The 23,740-nt window shown below is 42.1% G+C and overlaps 1 protein-coding gene across 2 annotated transcripts in view; it reads right to left on the bottom strand.

Annotated features, from left to right (window-relative positions):
• LOC126480712 (BCL2/adenovirus E1B 19 kDa protein-interacting protein 3) overlaps window positions 1-23,740 on the bottom strand; it is a 296,896-nt gene that overhangs the window by 55,772 nt on the left and 217,384 nt on the right. For both annotated transcript variants that reach the window (XM_050103966.1, XM_050103965.1), the window contains one exon: window positions 2,051-2,135. In XM_050103966.1, coding sequence (XP_049959923.1) covers window positions 2,051-2,135 — 85 coding nt within the window. The remainder of the gene's footprint in view (window positions 1-2,050; window positions 2,136-23,740) is intronic.

Here is a 23,740-nt window from a genome sequence, read left to right as displayed (position 1 = left end):
GCGTACGGTACAGAACCTGAAAATATCTTAGCACCATTTCAGCGACACCAACGTATTTTCAGTAATGTCTACACAGAGTGAAGGGTTACTTTATGACCAGAGCAGAAAATTTAAAAAATACAAATTTAGTTAATTATTGTTGATTTTCATTCACGACATACCTTTTAAAGTCATACAGATGTGTAAAAAGAATCCTAAACCTGAAAATATGAATATGACATTTGATGTGAAAAGTCACATTCACAAATAAGACAAAGTTTTGGATGAATTTTTACTGAAAAAATTTAAAAAGCTACGTGATATAACATAAGGAATCATTAAAAATAAATACTTTTCACAAAAATTTAAAATATAAAGTACCAGATTAGGCTACGATATTCTCAAAAGGTGGGCACGAAAGATACGTTCGTGAACCAAAACTTTCATGGAATAATTGCTGTGTCACGTTTTGCAGTTAATCCGTTCATGCGCGAAGAGTGGGAAACGCGTTATTAACCAATGAACATTGCAGAGTAACTTACTCGGTACAGAGAGTCAGATTAGGTAAATGTTAATGACATTTCCACATTTGCAGTACATTGACAGAACTGCGTATTCTTAGAACTGGGTGGAGCAGTACTTACGCAGCTGACTCACCACCAGGGTACCCAGCCAGCTACGTACGCTAAGAACGATGCGAGGTCACAGTCTGAAGAGGAATCTGTTTACTCGCTCCATCAGCTCGCCGCAGTCCCGTGACTGCACCACCACACACTCCTTACTCCCCCCACCATCCCCATCTCCATCTCCCCTGCAACTGTGACTTAGTCACTCGCCCTGCGGCGTCCTAACTTTTCGGGGAAAAAACCCGCAGCATTTTGCATAATTTACGTACTGCACTTCTCACGCGATGGTCTGTACAATCACAACAAAAGACATAAAAACGCGAAAAATAATCTACAAATTTCTCGAAAAACTTCACGATTTGGAGAGAATACAGTTATAAGAAATCAGTGTTCGTGATAAAATCTTAGACCAAATTGTACTTTAAGTTGGAACTGTTACCCATTTTAAATTACTGACCAAGAATGTTAACTACATATAAAGTTCCAACTATTTCGGTGCGTTACTAAGTGTTTCAATTTTATTATTGTCGTAGACACATGGCTAGCCTACAGAAAGTTATTCATATGGAATTTTTTCAGTGTACAAAGCTTCCCAATATTTTTACATTTCGATGCTCCCTGTCCCCATCCTCCCACGGTATCCTTCCGATGAGTAGCTGGTCTGTCAGGATTCTCTCTCAGCTCAGCGACCATATATCCTGAAATTGATATTTCTTAATTTGTTTTTCCTTTAAAAACTCGAGAGAGGAACATGTTTCCCTTAAATACAGGATAGTTGCTATTTATGTTGAGTTCAACTTAGATGGCCCTTAAACGTCAGCGATCCCTGATCTCAACTTTGAATCCATTCTTAGAAATGCTTTATCTTGAGTTCAAGGCGACTTCTATAGCGGTTAATGTATCCGCTTTATTGCTCTGGAAGATATCAGTTGTGCTATGAAGATGTTTGTTCCATTTTAGTAATGAACAACATCAAAAGTGGAAATAAAGGTGCCTGGAGGAAAAGTTAATCAAGTGATGGCTAAGTGATTCTTGAGGAGTTCGATGGCAAAAACTTTTTCCCGAAGTCCGTTAATGGGTTACACCAACGGCAACGGTTCTGCAAAGGAAGTATCGGTAATATAACTGATCTACAGCTTTATTTACATATTTTTGTATTTATTCTGTTGATGAATGGGGATACAAATAATAGTTTACATTTTTTTGCTATTAACCTTGAACCGTGCTTGCTAGACACCGAACCAAACTTTAGAGCCTCCGAAACATCGTTAGATTTCGTTACTAGCGATAGTCTTTGGGTGGTCCCAACTGCTACGATTGTCGAATTGAGCAATTTTTTTTTCTTTATAGTGAGGAGAAACACAGGTCTACGCTTCACCCTCGCTGGGACACTTCCATATGGATCCTACGAAGTAGATAGCTGGAAGTTGGAAAGTGATCCTTACCTTGTAGCAGTAGTTTATGTAGACGCCCTTGAGGTCGTCGTCGGTCGAAGGTTCCGTGTTCGGGCTGTTGGGAGGCGACTTTGGGCTGAAATGAGAGAATGCTCAGTTAGTCAAAACAGCTAGTAACAGGTGTCCGACTACAATAAAAACAATTTTCTTTTAAGCTGCCAGCCCGATTGTTGTTGTCCGTCATAATGTGGTGAAGACCTTGCATGCCTTCCGCTAACAAATGAAACTCAACGTAGTTGGTGCAATATCATATGGCTTTGGAAGCCTATTATTGAATCCTATTTGTAGGTGCGAATCAAGCAGTCATTTTCCACATTGATTAATCTAAGCTAATCATAAGGGTGTAGATTAACAAGAAGGGCAGTACCGTAATTGTAACAATACCAACAACCGAAATTGCACTCTTCAATTGTTATATATTCGGCATTTAATATTTACAAGGCAACGAAAACTAATATTAAGCACTGAAATTTGGAGGAAAATGCACTAATGTTCAAGTTCACGTTGTATCAAACAACAGTTGAAATAAAAGTTGAAAAAGAAAGTAGTCTATGCAGTCCCTGTAGGGTTGAGACGGGCGAAGCGCCAGCTACCTCCCAGGAATGTATCCCAGCCTTCCTGGCGTCCTCCAAGCCGAGAAGCTTCTCTAACGGTCACCGACAGTTCTGTGATCACCAGCAATTACAGATCGAAAGGTGTTGCCTTCCAATTAACGTGAGCCAAAACAGAGTGGATAAAGTTACTTTCGCCCCACTCCCGTCTTGTGGACACATGGAAACGCGGGAGACAGCTTTTTTGAATATTAATGTATAAAATTTTAATTTAATATAAAGTACATTTAATACCACACTATTTTGACAAAGTTTTGCGAATACCACATAACTTAATACAAAATGTGGAATACGCTTTCAGTTTTCAATCATTTGACAACAGCAATATTAAAGTGGAAGATTATTTTCTGCTCCTCAAGACGATTCTTCACTGTTTCTCCCTGAACAACTTAACTTGCCACCCCTGGTGTTACCGTACTAGTAGAGAATTACCTGCAGAAGACAAAAATCTCTACTGTAACATGGGTCTTTCAGACATTGTCCAAGTATCAGTTTTCCTCTTTTTATTGTGTGAACCTGATATTTGTATGCATATGTCCCGTGTTTCATAAATAAATTGTATCTTTCATTTACATATGAAAAGAATAAAGTGGAGTTCAATTATTATCAAATAAAGAAAACATCACCTGAACAGCTTTTTACACAATGTGCTGGTTACACTACACAGCAAGACGATGGCCCCACACAATTTTACGAAATATAAATAAAAATCATCAACCTGAAGTTGGTCTGAAGAGTGACACGACTGTTATGTGTATGGTCTGAAATGGATTTTTTTGCGGTTGACGAGAGAGCTCTGTTTTGTTTGGGGAACTACAATTGAAAATGGTATCCGGACGCCAGTGGTTTTGTTATTTTTCGCATACATGCTTGACTGTTTGAGATCAAGATTACTTTTGGTACAATGAAAAACTAAGTACTTTATTAACATGGGATCGAATCTTCAGATTACTACCAATCTGAGGCAAAATCCAACATGCAAAACAACGGTATGTATCATCTTTGCAGGTTAATCAAATCCCTGAGTAGTAAATTTGTCACATGATCCCCGTAGATTTGGCAAAACACCGACGAATGTCGCAGATTCTACGCTCACGGGAACTTAACCGCACAGTCTCGTGCAACTGAAACCTTAGTGGTTTTTCTAACGGCCATTTAGGACAAACGAAAATTCTCTGCTCTCAATACTACGACCACACATTCGATGTCTGAAGTAGGACGAAGCCTTTCAGGAGTCATATTTGGGAATCTTTCGATGACAAAGCTGGAGTTTGTGATGTCATAAACGCAGCAGAAAGTTGGTACTAAAATAAGATTTTATATAAAATTTGGTCCTGATTAATGCAATATACACGAGTTGAGTGTGGCTCGGTGGAAGAGTGGAGAAGCGCCAGACTAATGATCGAAAGGTTCAGAGTTCGATTCAAATATATTTTCTAACATTTTTGAACCTGGAAATGATTCACTTCGTGTGTGTAACGGGTGCCTCTCTGAAGGTGCAGGACATTTTCGGAGGTAGTTTTGATTTGCCCATCCTTTATAGCTGGCTGGTTAAATTAGTTCACAAGTCTGAGACGGCGAGAGAATACCACTTTCAACAGAACAGTATCTAGGAAAGCGCTGCGGCGTTGGAAATTTATCTCCTAATCGATGACAGCTGTATATACTATTGTACACGATGCTGACAAAGTTGAATCTGTGCGCTGTGTCGGGACGCTACAACCAACACCGGGTTCAGAGGGCAATGTATAGAAGCCAGCTGCTGCTAGAAACTTTGGTTGTATCTGTGAGGCGTGCACCGATGCGGCAAACGGAGGAACAACTTCTGGCGAAAATGAAATCATTCTGAGGAATACTAAAAATGAACTCTGAAGTTTTATTGCGGAACTGATACAAACAGCCAATATTTGCAGACCGCAACTTTCACTCCGCAGCGGAGTCTCTCTCTTCTGAAACTACATAACAGATTAAACATGTGTACTGGACTAGGATTCGAAATCGTAACCCTGCCTTTCGCGGGTAATGCTCTTATCGATTGAGTTTTTATGTAAACATTTTACTGAACTGAAACGCAGTTAATTGCAAATGTATACAAAAATTTATGATAACTATCAGCACTGCTGTTACATCCTTTAAGATAGTTACATTACATAAGGAATTAATAACGATAGCAACATGATAAAAATATCTACTATAGCAATGAACATTGTGCATCCACATTAACAATTTGTTTTTGGTTCTTCCAGCAGGTTTTCCTTATGCTATGTTATATTCTGTTTGAACTGCTTTTAGAGGTACTTTAGAGAAATTTAACAACAGAATTGCAAACTATTGCTATAGGATTTAACTTGTTTTTTCCTAACATAAGAATTTCACGTGTGTTACAAGAACGAACAAACGATATTTCCGTTAACGATATGACGGATTTGTTTATTTTTGTAAGTGCAAGTGATATGAGCCTTGCTTATTAAATGTATAAATACGAAACCTAACGATATGCAGAAAACTTTTCCTTCTGTTGATTTAAAAATTATGATAACAGACATTTTTAAAAAGCACGAAGTAACAGCAAACGTTGACGTGTTCCTGTTGCATTCTGATTTGTGGTCTCAAAACGGTCTGCATATTAAGACAATTTCTTTGTATCATAACACGATTTTGCCAACTGTCGTTTCATCAGTTGATTGTATCACTGACTAAAGCATACTCTTCATTGTTGATTGCAGACAAGAGTATGCAGTAGACAATAACACAAGCACCTGATGGAACAAGACAGTTGGGAAAATCAAGTTACAAACAAATAGACTTAAAATGCAGACTGTTTTGAGACCACATACCAGAATGCAAGAGAAACTAGTGTTTGGTGTTTAGTTCCTAGGGAAATTAAAGACCTCAAGGTTGCAATGTCTAGAAATTGCTGCATTTCAGTGCCCTTTGGTTTGGTGAGGAAAATTTCAAGCGCCCAACAAGCCAAGCAAAATATTTCCAGTCTGGTCGCAAAACTTGGTCACGTTTATCATACTTGTGGCATTTCTCGTAATAAAAGTGAATTTTTCTCTCACCCAATTTCTCTTGCGTAGATAAGTGTTTCGTGTTGGCACTACACACTTTGTATAAAGCTGAAGGGGGAATAGCTTGATTGAGCTATGCAAGCACGACTCATGACCTGCCTTCAGCGTAATTACTTTCGCGACTACTTTTCCCCTAACTCTCAAATTTCACAGAAGTTTCTCTGTAAATTTTTTGGGTCTAGCACCTCTGAAACAAAGGTTCGAGTCCGGGTCGAGCATACAGTTTTAATCGGCGAGGAACTTGCCAAATATAGTGCACTTAATAATCAGGAAATAAATCCACTTTGCTGTTGCTAAGCCATTTCTCCGTAATATCCTTAATTTCAGAAGTGAGTTCCGCAATTAAGAAACAATGATGGAAATAAAAAAGGTTCAGGAGTGGAATATAAATTCAAGGCAAAAACATATGAATGATACGATTCGCTGATGACATGAGTAAAGTGAAGAAGAATTACGTGATCTGCTGAACGGAATGGACAGTCTAATGAGTACACAATATGGACCGAGAGTAAATCGAAGAAAGACTAAAGTAATGAGAAGTATCAGAAATGTGAACAGCGAGAAACATATCAGGTTTGATGATCACGAAGTCAATGAAGTTAAGGAATTCTGCTACCTAGGCAGCAAAATAACCAATGACGCACGGAACAAGGACATCAAAAACAGACAAAAAAAAGAGCATTCCTGGCCAAGAGAAGTCTACTAGTATCTAACAGGCCTTAATTTGAAGAAGAAATTTCTGAGAATATACGTTTGGAGTACAGCATTGTATGGTAGTGATACGTGGACTGTGGGGAAGACCGGAAGAGAATCGAAACATTTGAGATGTGGTGCTACAGACGAATGTTTAAAATTAGTTGGACTGATAAGGTAAGGAAAGAGGTGGTTCTACGCAGAATCGGAGAGGAAAGGAATATGTGGAAAACACTGATAAGGAGACACGATAGGATGATAGGACCTCTGATATCAGGGACTGACTTCCATGGTACTAGAGGGAGCTGTAGAGGGCAAAAATTGCAGAGAAAGACAAAGATTATAATACATCCAGCAGATAATTGAGGACGTAGGTTGCAAGTGCTACTCTGAGATGAAGAGTTTGGCACAGGATGAAATGGTGAGGTTGGCACTGGAGATGAATTCGTGGCGCGTCGCATCAAACCTTTCAGAAGACAGATGACCAAAAAAAGTCCCGCGAGGCATGCAGGAGAACTTCTGTAAGTGTTTGAAGCGAACATGGAGAAGACACAGGATGACTTATTGAACTAAGAAATAATAGCGTCATAATTTAGGAGCGGTTTGCGTTGAAACGTTCAAACTGTATGGTTGGCAGCGGGCTATGACGAGAATTAGTATGCGCTGCATGGTTTGGTTTATAGACAGTGCTCACTTTCGTCAATAAGTGAAATTGGCGCATTTCGGGGACAGAGAAATTTGGAAAGTTGACGGAAGTACAGCTTTGAAGGTGGGTCGTGAATCGTGCTTTGATTGCTCAGTCGACTGTTACGCCTTAACATGACGTTGAGGGATGCAGTGTGAGAAGCTACCCATAAAAGGCATGGTTGCAGGGAGACAGGATGAGCTTCAAGGGGAGACGGGAGGGACCTTGTTTATTCATTTTAAACGTCGGCAAGAGCACTAACAGTGAAAGGCGAGGTTTCTGCGATCGAAAAAATGGTTCAAATGGCTCTGAGCACTTTGGGACTTAACTTCTGAGGTCGTCAGACCCCTAGAAGTTAGAACTACTTAAACCTAACTAACCTAAGGACACCGCACACATCCATGCCCGAGACAGGATTCGAACCTGCGACCGGAGCGGTCGCGCGGTTCCAGACTGTAGCGCCTAGAACCTCTCTGCCACCCCAACCTCGGCCGGCTCTGCGATCGAGCCCCGGTAAAAAAACAATTTTAATCCACCATCAAGTTTCAAAACTACCAATGATTGCAGCAGCCACCGTTTTTATACTGTTTATATGTGTGATTCGAATTTAGTGATTTACAGCATTTAAGTGTCTTTCCGAATGCATCCAAATCAGCCTTTAGTGGAGATTTTCTGGTGGGAACTACGGTCAGTATCGACGAAAGGCTACTGAACTCTTTGTAGCTTGTGTGACTGCATAGTTTCAAGGGCGTCACTGACAGAGAACTGGAAAACCTCTGGTGTCAAACGGTCCCCCCAGGGAGACTGCGCATATCGATTGTGTAATAGTCGATGGCGGAACCTCAAAACAAAAGCGGCCCTGCGCGTGTGTGGCGAGAGGATAACAAAGGCGTTAGCAGCGGGCAGGGCCGGGCCTGGCCCGTGGCATGAGCCGCGTGGCCCCATTTCGTTTTCGCGAGCAGCTGCGGTGCACACCTGGAGCTGAACTGCCTGCTTAGCGGGGTCCCAGCTGGGTGATCTAAAAACGCTGTGGTCGCCACGGGGGCACGGCCAAATGATTCACACTGCTGGCCACTGAAATCAGATGAAGTTTTACTTATACCTGTGGCGCATAGCGTCCACTACAGTGGACAGCTGTTACTGGTCGTTTCTTTGCATTTGCAGCCTCAGGACTGATTGAAAATGCCACACAGTTCACGTTAGTGGGCACTCCCTACTGGTGTTGTGTCCTGCATGCATTTTCAGCCTCACGACTGACTGAAAACGCCAGGTAATTGACCATTAAAAGTTGTCCACTGCAGTGAAAAACATGCACTGTGCACAGGGTTATCGTGCGTACACACTACAGTACAGTGGTGGAAACTCCAAGGATATAACACCTTACTATGCCTAGAACGGTGTACGAGAACAGTCAGCATACGAAACAGCTTCCAGTCCTCTCAGAAGGGACAAATGTAGGCCTTGTATGTTTTTCAAGGGAATCTTACACCGAAACAACTTGGCAGATTAAAACTGTGTACCGGACCGAGACTCGAACTCGGGACCTTTGCCTTTCACGGGCAAGTGCTCTACCAAGGTACTGGCACAAGTAAAGCTGTGAGGACGGGGGCGCGAGTCGTACTTGGATAGCTCAGATGGTAGAGCACTTGCCCGCGAAAGGCAAAAGTCTCGAGTTCGAGTCTCGGGACGGCACATAGTTTTAATCTGCCAGGAAGTTTCATATCAGCGCACACTCCGCTGCAGAGTGAAAATCTCATTCTGGAATCTTACACCATTCTCCCTGTAAAGCAGTGACAAGTTCAGGGAACGATGACGGAGGTGGACAGCCATCACCCAGCTATCAAGTAGACAAGAAAAACTCCATAACCTTGAGCCGGCTCGAGTGGCCGAGCGGTTCTAGGCGCTCCAGTCTGGAACCGCGCGACCGCTACGGTCGCAGGTTTGAATCCTGCCTCGGGCATGGATGTGTGTGATGTCCTTAGGTTAGTTAGGTTTAAGTAGTTCTGAGTTCCAGGGGACTGATGACCGCAGCAGTTAAGTCCCATAGTGCTCAGAGCCATTTTTGAATCAATAACCTTGAGAGCTGGTGATTGTGATGGCCAGAAGAGATGCGACAGTTCGTCCTTGTGCTCACGGTGTGAGCTGTTGAACACGCTCCCTGTCGTGTTTGAAGACAGTGTGAACATTGGAGAACAAACATCGTATCATGGGACGGACAGCGAAAATGGTCACATAATCCTTGGCAGTAATGCAGCCTTGCAGAGTAACCATGAGGGCTCATGGACTAGCACAATATGGCTGCCCAAATCGTCATCGAACCCCCGCCATGGTTCACACTTGGAACGTAAACTCTGCCAGAAAATGGAAACTGTGTGCGGCAAGACTCATCCGACCAAACGCCTTTCGTCCGTTGCTTTTTCGTGGCTTCGGCAACACGGGTTCCTGATACGGGCACTTGTGTCACTAACGTGTGGTAATGGAACTGCAACTCGCCCTGCAATTTCATGCTTGTTGAGTTCGTGTGTTTCCCAAGTGCGACACCGAGTTCTGCAGTGACTTTTGCAGCTGTCGTCCTCTTACGGTTCGTCGCAATCTTCTTCAATGACTGTCCGACACGATCACTCAACACAGGCAACACCAGACACATGCACCACTTAGCTCCGATATAATGCCCTCACAGCTACACAGACCAATGTTCTTACCTCGACTGACACGTGCAGCATACTGAGCCGTCGTCCCTGGTCAAAACAAATGCACAATCTATAGGCTTAGCTACCATCTGCATTAATGTTCAAGCATACATTTCTCGTGGTGTTTCCGCATTTTTGTCCAACCGCTGTAGGAAGAACACAGGATTAAATCTGTTGATAATTTGGGGGTATGCCGAGAGTGAAGTTAATACACGGAGCTGTCGTCTCTGGCAGCAATAACAGTTGCGCATAGAGTCTGAATGAGCTTTGATAGAAGACACCGGTATGTCAATCATTCTGCTAAAACTTTGTGGCAGATTTCGTCAGTTATAGTAGCTGGCCAGTGCTGCCCGTCTCTCGGCGAAGAGTAGTACAACAACAATCCAACACTGTCTGAACCGAAGTAGTGTAGTACAGCACATGCAATAGGCAGCATTGTACTATCTAGTTTGAAGATAACGCCATGAAGACCTCTAAATTCGGCACATTCACAGGCCTTCACATCAGAAATGTAATGATTGTTGTAGAAGTACCAACTTTGCGGGGCAGAGATTCCCGCTTCAGCCCCTATAGTTTCGATAGGAGGCAACGCCATACATAGCCTTCAAAATGGCGTCTAATGGAGGTGGGTTCCAAGGAGAGGGCAGTCATCGAGTTCCTTTTGGTGGAGAGCATCGCAAATACTCATAGGTGCCTGCAGAATGCCTACAGAGACCGGGAAGTGAACAAAAGCACGGTGAGTCGTTGGGCGGCGCATCTGTCATGATCACAACAAGGTCACGCAAAACTGTCCGATCTCCAGCGCACCGGCCGACCGCACACAGCTGTGACTCCTACCATGTTTTAACGGGCGAACACACACAATCGAAGTGATCGATGGATCACAATTTAGATCTCATCTGAGAGGAGCCCACAAAACTTCGCTGGACTATTATTCAGCCACCCTACTGCCCGGATCTGGCACTTTCCGGCTTCCATCTGTTTAGACCAATTGAGGATGTACTCTGCTGGAAACAGAACATGGTTAATGGGGCGTTTATTGATGCAACAAGACATCGACGAATAGAGCGATATCTTACGGGCATACAAGGCCGTCCCAGTAAGACGGCGTAATACTGTTACATTGAACGAAGATCATGTTAGAAAATATAGTATTGTAGCAAAAGAGTAGGGAATAATAAGGTGTATTGGAATCCTGAATAAAAACAGCCTACTTTCAGAAGAAAAATGGGTTGCATTACTTATTGAAAACCCTCTCGTAGTGCTGTAAGTCGTTTGTTGGCGCAGGTATTTAGCAGATACAGTTTGTGAAAGCGAAATGAGGGACAGCGGCAGAGCACATGCCATTTTTAACAGCTGCATTCTGCTCGAATATACAACACACAGGGAGAAGGAGACATCCGACGAAACATAGTGCAATTCCCAACCGCCTCTTGCCTCGTGCTTTGGAGAAGCCGCATATGAAGCGCCAGTCATTGGCAGCAAGGATGGAATATTACGGTTAACGTATCTTCGTCGAACCACCCCTGCATTAGCCTTAACCGACTTAGGGAAATTACAGGAAACCTAAACTGGTGGCTTGATGGGGATTTTGACAGCTCTCCTTCGGGATACTGGTGTCTTATCCATTCGCCACCTCGCTTGGTGCTAGACACTAAAAAACGAAGCCTGCTGCTGTTATTCACAGCGTATGCGTGAAAGACAGTTTTCTGCCAAGAAGTCCATCACACGTAAATCGCCGAATCACTGTTGTTGACGCGAGAAACAATAGCGTAATAGTCACGTGGACGTCATCCGCGAATATCAGTAGCTATGCTGGCGGAAATGCCCTGGCCAAGGTTGCAGCGGAACAAAACAGCGTGATTTATTCTAGTGAGTCAGTCTGCGAGCATTGTTCTCTGCTACAGGCGCGTCCCGACAAGGATACCGTCGTACTGAATGCAGCACCACACCTCATCTGGCCTCAACTACGATCAGCTGCCGTTAACTGCTCATCTCCGCCTCATTCACCAGTTTATGTACTTCATGCTAGAAGAAGCAATCTTGTGCAAGTTACGAGAATTTGCCGAGTTAAGTTGTCAGACTCCAGTGCCCCGCTGTTACGTAAACCAGTAGTCACTGCAAGGTTGATTTGGTCGCGATTGTGCTTTACTAGGCATGCTCCGGTTGGATAACACATGCCCTTGCTTTCCTCTCGACTTGAAATCACCTCAGCTCATTCGACCACGTGCAGTGAGAGGAGAGGTTGAGAGAGATGATGTATGTCCGCGTTCAAAGTCAAGCTACGAGTGATTAGCAATTTTTCCTGTACAAAAAGTATTAACAAAACTGGGAAAATATATTAAGTTGCCAAACGTGGTGATACCATCCTAGATAGCATCACAAACCATTGAAAAAATGAAATACTGCAACAGACTGTCATGTGACGTGGTTACTATTCACCCTATACCTTCCTTTCAGTACAACAAATGTTTCTTTTCGAAAATTTTCTTTCATTTCCGTTGTGGTTCGTGACTTATCCACCAACACCCTTCACTGATATCAATAGAATTATGAAAATTCTAAAGCACAGAAACTCGGATGGTGTTAATGATATTTCAAACAGAATTCTGAAAAGTAGTTGTAATTTAAAAAGTAATGTCCTAAGTGATACATGAAACGCAACATTTGGCACAGGGAATATTTCGAAACAGATTCAAATACGCAGTAGTTAATGAGCCTCATGAGAAAGGTGGCGAGACAGAATTATCGTCCTGTTTTCTTACGGATATCTTTTTCCAAAATATTGGAGAAAGTAATGGATTTAATGTTAGTCAGACACTTGGGTATCACAGTTTGGATTCCAGATGGCCTGTGCGATTGAAAATGCTACTTATACGTTCACACTCATCAAATATTACAAGCATTAAATAATAAAATATAGCCAGTTCGTATTCTTGTTGACGTTCCAAGACGTTACACTCTTACAAAAATCTGAAATCTTATGGAATTTATGGCTTCACATAGAACTTCTTTCAATAGTACTTGACAAACAGAACGCAAGAAGTTGTGCTGAATAATCCATACAATACTGGAAGGGTAGAAAATTTTAGTTACTGGGGAGCAGTCACAAACGAAGTCACAAGTTTCAATATTTGGTCTACACTTATTGCCAGAGGTTGAAAATACCGCTAGAGTTGTGAAGTTCTTTTATTATCACACGACCGGTTTCGGACTCTTATACACCCATCTTCAGGTGTCGTAACTTGGTGCTGTGGCCCCTGAGCGCCGCGGTGGACGTGTACAAAGCGCGGTGTGCTACCTACGAGCTGCCCGCATCTCGTGGTCGTGCGGTAGCGTTCTCGCTTCCCACGCCCGGGTTCCCGGGTTCGATTCCCGGCGGGGTCAGGGATTTTCTCTGCCTCGTGATGGCTGGGTGTTGTGTGCTGTCCTTAGGTTAGTTAGGTATAAGTAGTTCTACGTTCTAGGGGACTGATGACCATAGATGTTGAGTCCCATAGTGCTCAGAGCCATTTGAACCTACGAGCGCAGAACAGGGAGTTCAAAAAAATGGTTCAAATGGCTCTGAGCACTATGGGACTTAACTTCTAAGGTCATCAGTCACCTAGAATTTAGAACTACTTAAACCTAACTAACCTAAGGACATCACACACATCCATGCCCGAGGCAGGATTCGAACCTCCGACCGTGCCGGTCGCGCGGCTCTAGACTGTAGCGCCTAGAACCGCTCGGCCACCCCGGCTGGCAATGGAGTTCTGTATAATGCTGAGTTACGGATGTTCCTCCAACAGGACTGTTTGCTTTATGTACTTATTGCTTATATGTGAATGATCATCCACTAACGTTCATCAAGCAGAATTTTAATTTTCTGCAGACGATACTACTGTTATAACAAATCCCGTTACAAAACAGAAGAAATTTTTAACTTTTTCAGAAGCCTAATAAGTGGTCTCTGCAAATGGACTCTCGATAAATTTTGAGAAAAGACTATGTGCAGTTCTGTACAGCAAATAGTTATACAAACAACTGATGTAGTACATGAACAGGAGTCACTAAACAGAGTAGACTGCTCCAAAGTTTTGGGTGTACATGTTTATGAAAACTTTAACTGAAAGAAGCGTATTGCTGAGCTTCTCAAACAATTTACTTCAGCTCCTTTTGCTCCGTTTAATTGTTAGTCTTTGAAACAAATGCATTAACCTCCTGACTGGCATATTCTGCATATTTCCACTCGGCAATGTATGGAATAATCTTCTGGGATAACTAACCACTCAGACTTAAAACTACTGATTGTAAAAAAGAGTAGTAAGGATAATATATGGTGTTCTCCCACAGACGTCACGCAGGTAGCTCTTCAAGAAGCTATGCATTTTAACTGTGCCGTCACTATACATATATCCGTTACTGAAATTCGTCAAATAATCCATCACAATTTGGGAAGAATAGTGATGACCACGCCTTCAGAACTACGAAAAGATTGCCTTTATTACCCATTATTAAAGCTGTCAATGTCTCAGAAAGGAGTCAATGTGCAGCAACCAAAATTTTTGGCCATTTGGCCAACAACATAAAATGCCTGACAGGCAGTAGAGGAAGTTTTAATTCTAACCTAGAATCATTTCTCGTGATTATCTCTATTCCACGGACGAATTTTATTTGAAAACTGGTGGGCTGTACAAGAAAGTATAGTTGTATGAGTGTGACTAAAAAATTCTGTGTTCATTAATGTTGACACTAATCGTGTTAACATATTCTGTAAACTGACTCGTTCCACATCATTTCGATAACGGACACTCAAGTGCTCTATGGAGCGAATAACCACCCAACGAAATGAAGCAGATCGAATCTGTCTAAAAATGTGTTTGTCTACAATCAATGTTACAGTCGTTTCTAAACACGGAAGATTATTTTTGGAAGATTCAAATGGCTCTAAGCACTATGGGACTTGACATCTGAGGTCATCAGTCCCCTAGAACTTAGTTAGGTTTAAGTAGTTTTAAGGACATCGCACACATCCATGCCCGAGGCAGGATTCGTACATGCGACCGTTGCAGCAGCGCGGCTCCGGACTGAAGCGCCTAGAACCGCTCGGCTATGGCGGCCGGCTTTTTGCATGACTTAAGCTGCTTCTATCAGTGGTATATTTGAGACTGGCTTTCAGTTCATTTCAGCGTTGACGTAAATAACGAAAACTAGCCTCGCATTTGACAACATGAAAGTCAGATATTCTTCTAGAGTAAAGATCAGAACCGAATAAGGGACACTTGCCGTTGCAATGGAGAAGCTGGCAACTGAGCATACTGTTAGATCAGTTGGGGCTGACTCATGTAAGAAGCGCGAGGTCAGTTTTCACAAGCCCGGTCGGAGAGGCTGGTCTGGCCTGGACAGGTAGAACAGGTTGCGAAGACTCGTTCCTTGAACTACGGGCAAACACAGGACATCTGCTGATGCGTAGGCAGCCCGCGATGCAGAGCATCGCTGCTGCGCGCTCTGTATGGTAGGTTATCAAGTTATTCAGACACCACGAACATAGCCAACGAGAATGGTCATATTTTCAGTACATTTTAATCTGAATTTGAGTGATAGTTAAATATTCGCACTAGCTTACTGCCAAGGATATTATGTTTTCCCTAGAAATACAAAGCTGATGCAGATTTTTTTAACACTTTGGCAATTTTCTATCAATCACATTTCTTTTCCTTCGGGATTTGTGCTGTGGATATCTCGGAGCCAAGCAACACGCATGAAGTCCATATTATTCCATCAGCAACATTACATTCTCTTCAGACCACTTCATCATTCGCGCACCTCATAACAAAAGTAGACCGGGTATCAAACGAAAGCTTTCTGTAAGCCCACTACAGCTAGCGCTGAGGCGGAAACGACACTAACTTCCTTCGATAGTTCGGTAAAAAGACCGACAATCAGTGGAACGCGAGCGAGCACGCGAATGCGAACTGAAGATGACCGCTCGCGCTAGCCTACGGTTTCGATGCTGCTTATTTGTTGGCGTACCTCTTGCGGCGACATCACATCGGATAGATGAGACGCTCTTGGGCAGTGTAGTAATGGTAACTGTGACACGAACATCTGCACAAGGAAACTAAATTTCTCCAAAACGTCCAGTGTAAATTAGGCTCTTATCTGCGCAAGATGAGCTAAGAATTTTTCTAACATTTTGTAGTCCTGTCAGCAACTGTGATAATTGAACATGTAGCATGTCAGCCTCAGTTGCAGATAGACACCAAACTGTACCCAGGTTTCAGCCAAAATAATTTGGCCTTCTTCAGAAGCGGGTGACACTTGGCATGCAGTAGTTTAGTGTTGCATCCACCCACGAAAGTTTAACATTTCTAGCTCCTGAATAAGAATGATAAAAGTATGACAAAAAGTTTTGAAATATAGTTGGTTTAACAGGGGGTAGGACGTAAAACGGGCCTACTTGGAGCAGGAGAGGCACCACATGACATTTTAATTTCCATTGTCTATACTTTTACAAATGAATTCATAAAACTGTCAGCATGACCAGGAAGGATTCAGGATTCGCCGTAGCAGTGGAAGTTCAAAAACGTAACAAACAAAATTTTTTACATGCGAAATTTCATTTTTTCACTTACTATTGGCTGCATTTGTTGCTATAGGTACATTTTTCTTCATAGGAGATTCTTCGATGAATTTTGCATTGCTTATTAAACACAAACTCCTTAATGCAAAACTCTAGAATTTCCCCAAATCTATTAGAAGTTGTGGTAAAAATTGAGATAATTAACTACAAAATTTGAGTTTTTTCTAAACATGAAGTTTAGAATGTAACAGCTCATTCATTTTTTCATAAATTCTGGAGTTTCACACACATGTAAGTATGGTTTGTGCGCTGTGCAAAATTAATGTAAGAATCTCCTACTTATGAAGGAATTTGTATCTATAGTAACAAATGCAGCGCGTAGTAAGAGAAAAAAAATGATGAAATTTCACATCTAAGAAAAAGTGTTATGTTTTTGAACTTCCACTGCTATGATGGTTAATCCTGCATCTTTCCTGGTCATGCCGATAGAGTTTTATGAATTTATATTTGAAAGTATAGACAGTGGAAATTAAAAATGTCCTGTGATGCCTCTCCTGCCCCAAGTCGGCACGTTTGACGTCCAATCCCCCTTAAATACACCAGTAGCACGATAGCAAAATTATGAACGTTTAACGTTGCCTTGACTCCCTGGTAACTAAACTATGCTCATTTACGCTAACCAAAATAAATAACAATTCATTTAACACGTAATTTTTTAAGTTCCAGAGAAGAACACCTTAACTGAAACACGCTGTACATATTATCCCTGCGAATTTAATGCCAATTACAAGTAAGTTAATCTAACTTACCCACTACTGGAATTTAGCCTGTACAGCTGCTTCGCTGGTCCTCCCTTTCCCCCTTGCCTCCAGCTGCAACTTCCAAGGGACCGCCGCGTAATAAGACACTTCATGCCAGCAGCGAGTCGTAGCTAATTTGCACCCTCGTTTTCCACTGTCGCCTATGAACTCTCGCAGCCGGACACAATTTTGCTTGAGACAGTCCACGATTACTACAAGGTAGTTTATCGGCCACCAAAGGTTACATATATCTAAAATCTACTTTCGGTAAACGATGGTAAAGAATTAGTGTCGTCTGCTTTCCGGTTAACGCTTCATTTATGGCAAGGAACTGTAAAAATAACTGTAAATTTTAAACTGAACTGTGTACACTAAACGGCATTAGACATAATGAAATAGTATAACCTCCCATGGGTATGATGAAATTTCAGCTGGGATGACTAATATCAGTGCACTAAATATTAGTTCTGTACCGAGTCACCTGTGCATGGTTTCTCATGGCAGACTGAAAAACTGCATATTTTATGCAAAGGGTGAAAGATCACAAAATTACCGACCAGTTTCTTTGCTTTAATGTTTTGAAATCTTGTTGAAACAATGCACAGGAGAGTAGAGGAACATCTCAGATCACGCAACTCAGTGTCAGATTCGTTTTCTGTGAATACTCCTTTCCTGAAGCCAAGTTGCAACTTACTCTCCTGTGTGTGAGGCACTACCAGGACTAAACGGTATCTTCAGAACAGTACGTATTTTTGTCAGTTTAACGAAAACACACGACTGCGTGGACCACGCATGGCTTTTTGCTTAAGTTTGAACAATATGGATTGAGCGAAACAGGTGAACAGCAGTTTATTAAATATCTGTAATGTGTGTAAAGCGAAAAGCAGAAGGCTGTTCTCCAGAGTCAACAAGCAGGGCAGGAGTTTGGATCTAACTGGGGTCATGTAAAGTGGGTGGTGGTGGTGGTGGTGGGAGGGGGGGGGGGGAGGTTCACATGACTGTTCTGGATTTACAGCTTTTCTTTATACATGGTGTCCCATCTAACTCTGCCACCTCATCTAGATCCGAAACGAAATAAAATGTGAAAAATACAATTGGTCAGGAATGCACCTACGTCGGGGACTCACTCAATGAGCAGGAAAGCACAATCCATAAATGTAAGCAAACATTCCTTTCAACACAAAGTTAAATTTCTTAAATGGCACATGTTTTTTCCTTTAGAAATGGAAACTTAGACACACAATTAGTGATGGTCAACTTATTTCTCGTTTCTAAACCTCATGATTTCTCGAATACGCAGACTAGAGGATGGCAACAGCGTCACACGCTTCGGGACAATGCAGGCATCCCACATTACAACATTACAGCAGAAATTGTGGCATATCTAATCTGCCAATCCCTGGTGACTGGGAGCCCGTTACGCTTGAACTTGCATTGACAGTATCCGTTGGGAAGAGGCTCCTTACGGGGAGATATACTACTGTGCACTTCTTGTGTGGATTCGTATTTTCCATAGCCACAATTGACCAGTACGTCCCGTACCTGTAAGTTTGTTGGGGAGAGGGGGAGGGAGATAGATAGATAGAGATATTCAAGATCATCAATAGTGCTTTCAGCTGGAATCTTTCTGAAGGCACCACTGATGCTTATCAGGACACTTTGCTACACATTTCTCATACGTTCTCGGGTACACTTTTTCGGTGCTCTTACACGCCTACGGCTTAACTAATGACGACCGTCAACACTCCAACATGATGTATTTTATTTAGGTTGTACTTTATCAAGCGGAAGTTCGCGGTCGCCTTTGCATCATAATCGGAGGCATTTTCGCGTATATCGCTCACGTGGGCATTATACGTGGTTCTTTGGTGGAGACGGACCTGTAGGTATAGACACTTGCATGTATTATTATATTATTTATTACTATTATAAAATCGTCTATCCTTGTGGTGAACTTTCTGCTTCTGAGGTAATCTGATTTCAGTGTAGTCTAGCTACTTATCAAATGAAATCTTCAGCGTACCTTTCCGGTGTAAATTCCAGATTCTGCTACCGGTAGGGACTAGACTGTATGAAAGAGGGTAAGCTCTGAACTACCATCTGAGGAACTGCTCTATCACCGGAGAAGAAAATTCGTAAAGGCGGTGTCCATTAGTTTGAAGTATCGGAAATGCGATAATTGTTAAAGGTCTGGCCTATGCAAGTGAAATCTGCTGTCTTACAATAAATTCGCTTCGGAGCCTAAACGCTTTTTGTATAACCACGAGCCACGTCCAGATCAGGTTGTTGCTATCACGGTGATCGAACGTTCTCTATAGCTGCTCGTGACAGAGGTACATTTGAAGCTGGCGTATTTGCTGCAAGAACGTGTAACGAACAGATAAGAATCAACACGCGAATTGCACAGTAGTATATTCCCCATAAGGAGCCTCTAAGCAACAGGTACTACCGATGCAAGTTCACGCGTAGCGGGTTGCCAGCCACCAGGGTTTCGCAGACTACACATCCCGCTTAAGCACCCAAATTCAATATCAATAGTTAAGTTCGACAGACACTTAAAGAAAAGGGAAAAATAATCTTTACAAGGATTGTGTGTTGATTGAGGGATTAAGAACGAAACAGGGCGTTAGAAAAGTTACACAAACCAACTATATCGCCGCGGGAAAATTAGCACAATTACAGGAAATCAGGTGGGCTTATTATGACACGCGATGGGCATAAACAAAGCTTCTTGTCAGTTTATTTCCTCTATCTAGTGCGTTGTATATACAGTAGAATTAATCTTTTGAGAAGTGACGTGTTGCCCTTGGAAAACTGTGGCCATTAAGTGATACTGAAAGATAAAGCGGCGAACAATGGTAGCATGTTCTTTGTCTCTAATGTGAACTGAATGAGATACCACAAGCTGCTTTGTCGTCATGTGTAGCACTCCAAAAGTAATCTCAGTGATGTGGAGTGTTTAACTTCTGACACGTCCAAGAACGGAGCGGAATAAGAAAGCGAGTTCATCTCCGCATATAGCGACAATGTAAAGGGAGATCTCTTAGCTAGAAAAACCCATTTCTGCGAATGATGCAGCAGAACATACAATAAATCATGTAGTAAACGGAGTCCATTTTAGCAATGTGAAATCATTCAAATTTAGGTAGAATACATTTTACTACAAATAATAATTAGACCCTTTACGTTTTTTAAAATATACCTTTAGATTAATTAGAAGTCGACAAGTTACTGTTTCGATATCATTTTTGTCCATGTAGTACAGAGAAAGACGTTTAACATACCAACTCTAGTTTGGAGAGTTGAAAGGCAGCGGATTACTTCCAACACGACCTACATTTGTCGAAAGTGAAAAAGAAATATGAACGATTAGGATTTAAAGTCCCGTCGATGAAGAGAGATTTGAGCACAAGCACGGATTGGGAATAGATGCGGACGGAAATAGACGGATCCTTGTCAACTTAGTTCGATTTGCGACAAAGGCCCTCCGGTAGGTTGTGACGACTATGTGAATAACGAGCTCATCTGTTTTACGATTTGGTCGCTAATAACAACAGTCCACCATCAGATCATCACACATAAGGGCGTAATACACAGTACAGTGCCACATGGTTTTTGTCTTAACACTGGTGCTCAAGTAGCAGCAATGATGCAACAGGTGCTGAACCGACAGCAATGTTAAAACTGAAATCACATGATATGATACTGTGTATCAAGTTTTCATATTATGTTCTGCTGATGGGCTAAACAAATTTTCAACACCAGGTCGAGTGGTGTTATTAACGACCAAATAATGCAGTGAAAGACGGGCCCATTACTTTTCAAATTAACCATCCCAGCACATTCTTTAACTTAAAGAAGCTGCGGAAGACAATTACGAGTGCTCGGACCAGGATATGTATTTCCTAATACGTGGCTAACCACAGAGCCTCCTCGTTCATTTTTTCGAAGTGAAAGAACATGTGGTTAAGCGTTGTCACACCTCTGACAGGATGATTAGAGAGAAAAGATTACTAATAATTTCTACACTAGAGCTTTCATGATAGTGAAAAATAGTATCAGCTGGTTATAACCACTGGCTGCAAAGTTCTAAGAGTTTATGTAATGCCGAGTCCCACGACACAGTCAGGCAATAGAATCTCACAAGCATTAAAATTTCCGACACCAGAACTCCCTAAAAGACGCAAACTATTTTCCGAAGCAACTCTAGAATCTGGAACAGGTCATTTCGCGACTAGTGCTCTTTCTTACATAGCTACCAAAGCACGCCTCAGGGTCCAGCTCATTTTGGCAATTACATAAAGTGGTTGTCTCTACGTTAATCGGAGGTTCAAACTAAATGTAAACGAGCACATGTTCAGCGACTGTTCATCAGCCGCAGAGCGTATCTACCGCCTCTTTTCAAGCCATTTGACATACAGCCTACTTTTCTATGCTAATGATATCTGGAGCACTCCAAAGCTTTCAAAGTCCTCAATACTCGATAATCACGGTGCTAAGTGTTGAACCATGTAACTATTTAAAATCTCGCAGTATGGAGAGTCACTGTCTTTTGCGACACTCCTCGTCATGTGGTCTTGTTCGTATGCTCTGAAAAATGTGCGAAGTTTCGGGGAGAAACAGACGAGTGATTGCTGCAGACAGGACTTAACACTTTTCGTACGTTTCACGCACGACTACTATTTTCTTGTTCCTTCTCTCCATTTCATAGGCTGCATTAACTAGATAATGTGGGTCATGCACTGTTACTGAATTTTATCATTCTTTTCTTGCAACGGAGTGCCGCAGGGTACGAGGGGCCCTGTGATTGTCACGTTCCTACAACCACTTCTCGCCTCTGCGTATTCTAGCGTTAGCGATAACAGAGGGCGCTGATTATGTACAGCACTATGTTTTCTTTCATTGTGTCTTCTTTAGCGGTTTGTTTTGTTGTTTTTAATATTATCCTGTACACTATCAAAGGTGTTTATTACTTATGTCGTCACCTAGAATATTGGCACTTGAGCATATGTTAACTACTGTCTGTACTCTTCCTCTTTTTAACAATCTGACTTTTGTCGTGTTCTATTTTATCGCTTTTTATTATTGTAATGCCTTTTACACGTTATAAGCTCATTACAGACTTCAACTATTTTATCCCGCTTTATTTTACGCTGTTCAAGTAATTACTGAAAACTAGTGTGTGCCGACATTAGCGACATCTGTTGAATTTACAACACAAACATCTTGTGGGTACTGTACGGCAGCTTGTTTTGAACAGTAGTGGCACTGACAACATGACCCGTGCATATGATATTTACATATATTTGACGATGTTGGTGCTGATTTTGCATTTAACACTTGACGATGCCACTATGGCTGCAGTACATTAGGACTTTGTTTTTATAAAACAGGTATGCCTCTTCATACTTAAAGCGCACAAATGTATATATTTGTCAGTAGTGCTTTTCATTATGGTCTACGTATTGTTTTTAAGCTGCAGACAACCTGCAAGTGTATATGTTTTTTCCCATTTTTTGCTGCAGATCTGATGGTCATTATAGCCCGAAACTGGTAAACTTAACAAAAAGCTTGTGACCATAGACGTAAATTAAAGGAAACTTAACACTTATCATGGGTGGAAGAAGACATTGGTTCTGGCCTTAGAAGCCAAAGGAAACCAGTTATGTATTGATATTTACGAAAACTAGCGGAAAATTTAGAGCAACGTTCTCGAATTTTAGTTTGGCTTCTGCCTTACTTCTTACGTCACATCAGTCGACTAATAAAGTCTCATTGTCCAATAAAAGCGATATGCACAGTTTTTCAACGTGTAGACTGATCGAGTTTGATACGAGACAGTATGAGGAGACAGGAAGAGGCGTTATTGCGTAGTTAACGCGGATAGCAGCGCAGCACGTCGCTTCCGGGATCTCATACGAGTCGCCAGCAGGTGCTGCGGTCGTTTCACAAGGTAACATACGGCTTCCTTTCTCACAGCACTTCTGTCTTCGTATGAAGCCTCGCTGCGCTACGAGCTTCATAGCAGCTAAGTGGAACGGCGAAGGAATCAATCCCGAATTCCAAAGTGATACCAGCAGTCCAGCTAGTGCAATGACTGCCGAAAAAAATGGGGTATAATGGTCGAGCAACTCCTCGTAAGCCACACCTTTCTGTAATCAGTGTTAAGCGACGCTTCAGGTGGTGTAAACAGCGATGCCACTGGGCAGTGCATGGCGGGTAACGAGTGCAATGAACCATGCTATTTCCCGGGGCAATTCGATAGAAGGATTTGGCTTTGGCGAATACGTTGAGAACGCTATCCGGAGACCATACATTAGAGGTGGTGGCGTTACGGTACAGAGCAGTTTCTCGTCATTAGGATGGTCTTCTCATTGCACTTTTAAAAAATGCGAAATGAAAAAGGGTAGCATTTTACGACATTGTGTACTCTGTCACCGGCCCGCATTGCCGTTTAATGAAAAAAATACGAGCTTACGGAGTATCGGAGCAGACTTGCGATTGGATTCAAGACTTTCCTGCAGATAGAACTCAACACGTCGTTCTTAGCGGAACAAAATCGACAG

The sequence above is a fragment of the Schistocerca serialis genome, chromosome 5 (genome assembly GCF_023864345.2).
Source record: "Schistocerca serialis cubense isolate TAMUIC-IGC-003099 chromosome 5, iqSchSeri2.2, whole genome shotgun sequence".
In the NCBI taxonomy this organism is placed as follows: domain Eukaryota; kingdom Metazoa; phylum Arthropoda; class Insecta; order Orthoptera; family Acrididae; genus Schistocerca; species Schistocerca serialis.
Note: the sequence above shows the minus strand (reverse complement) of the source record. Positions and strands in the feature narration are given on the sequence as shown.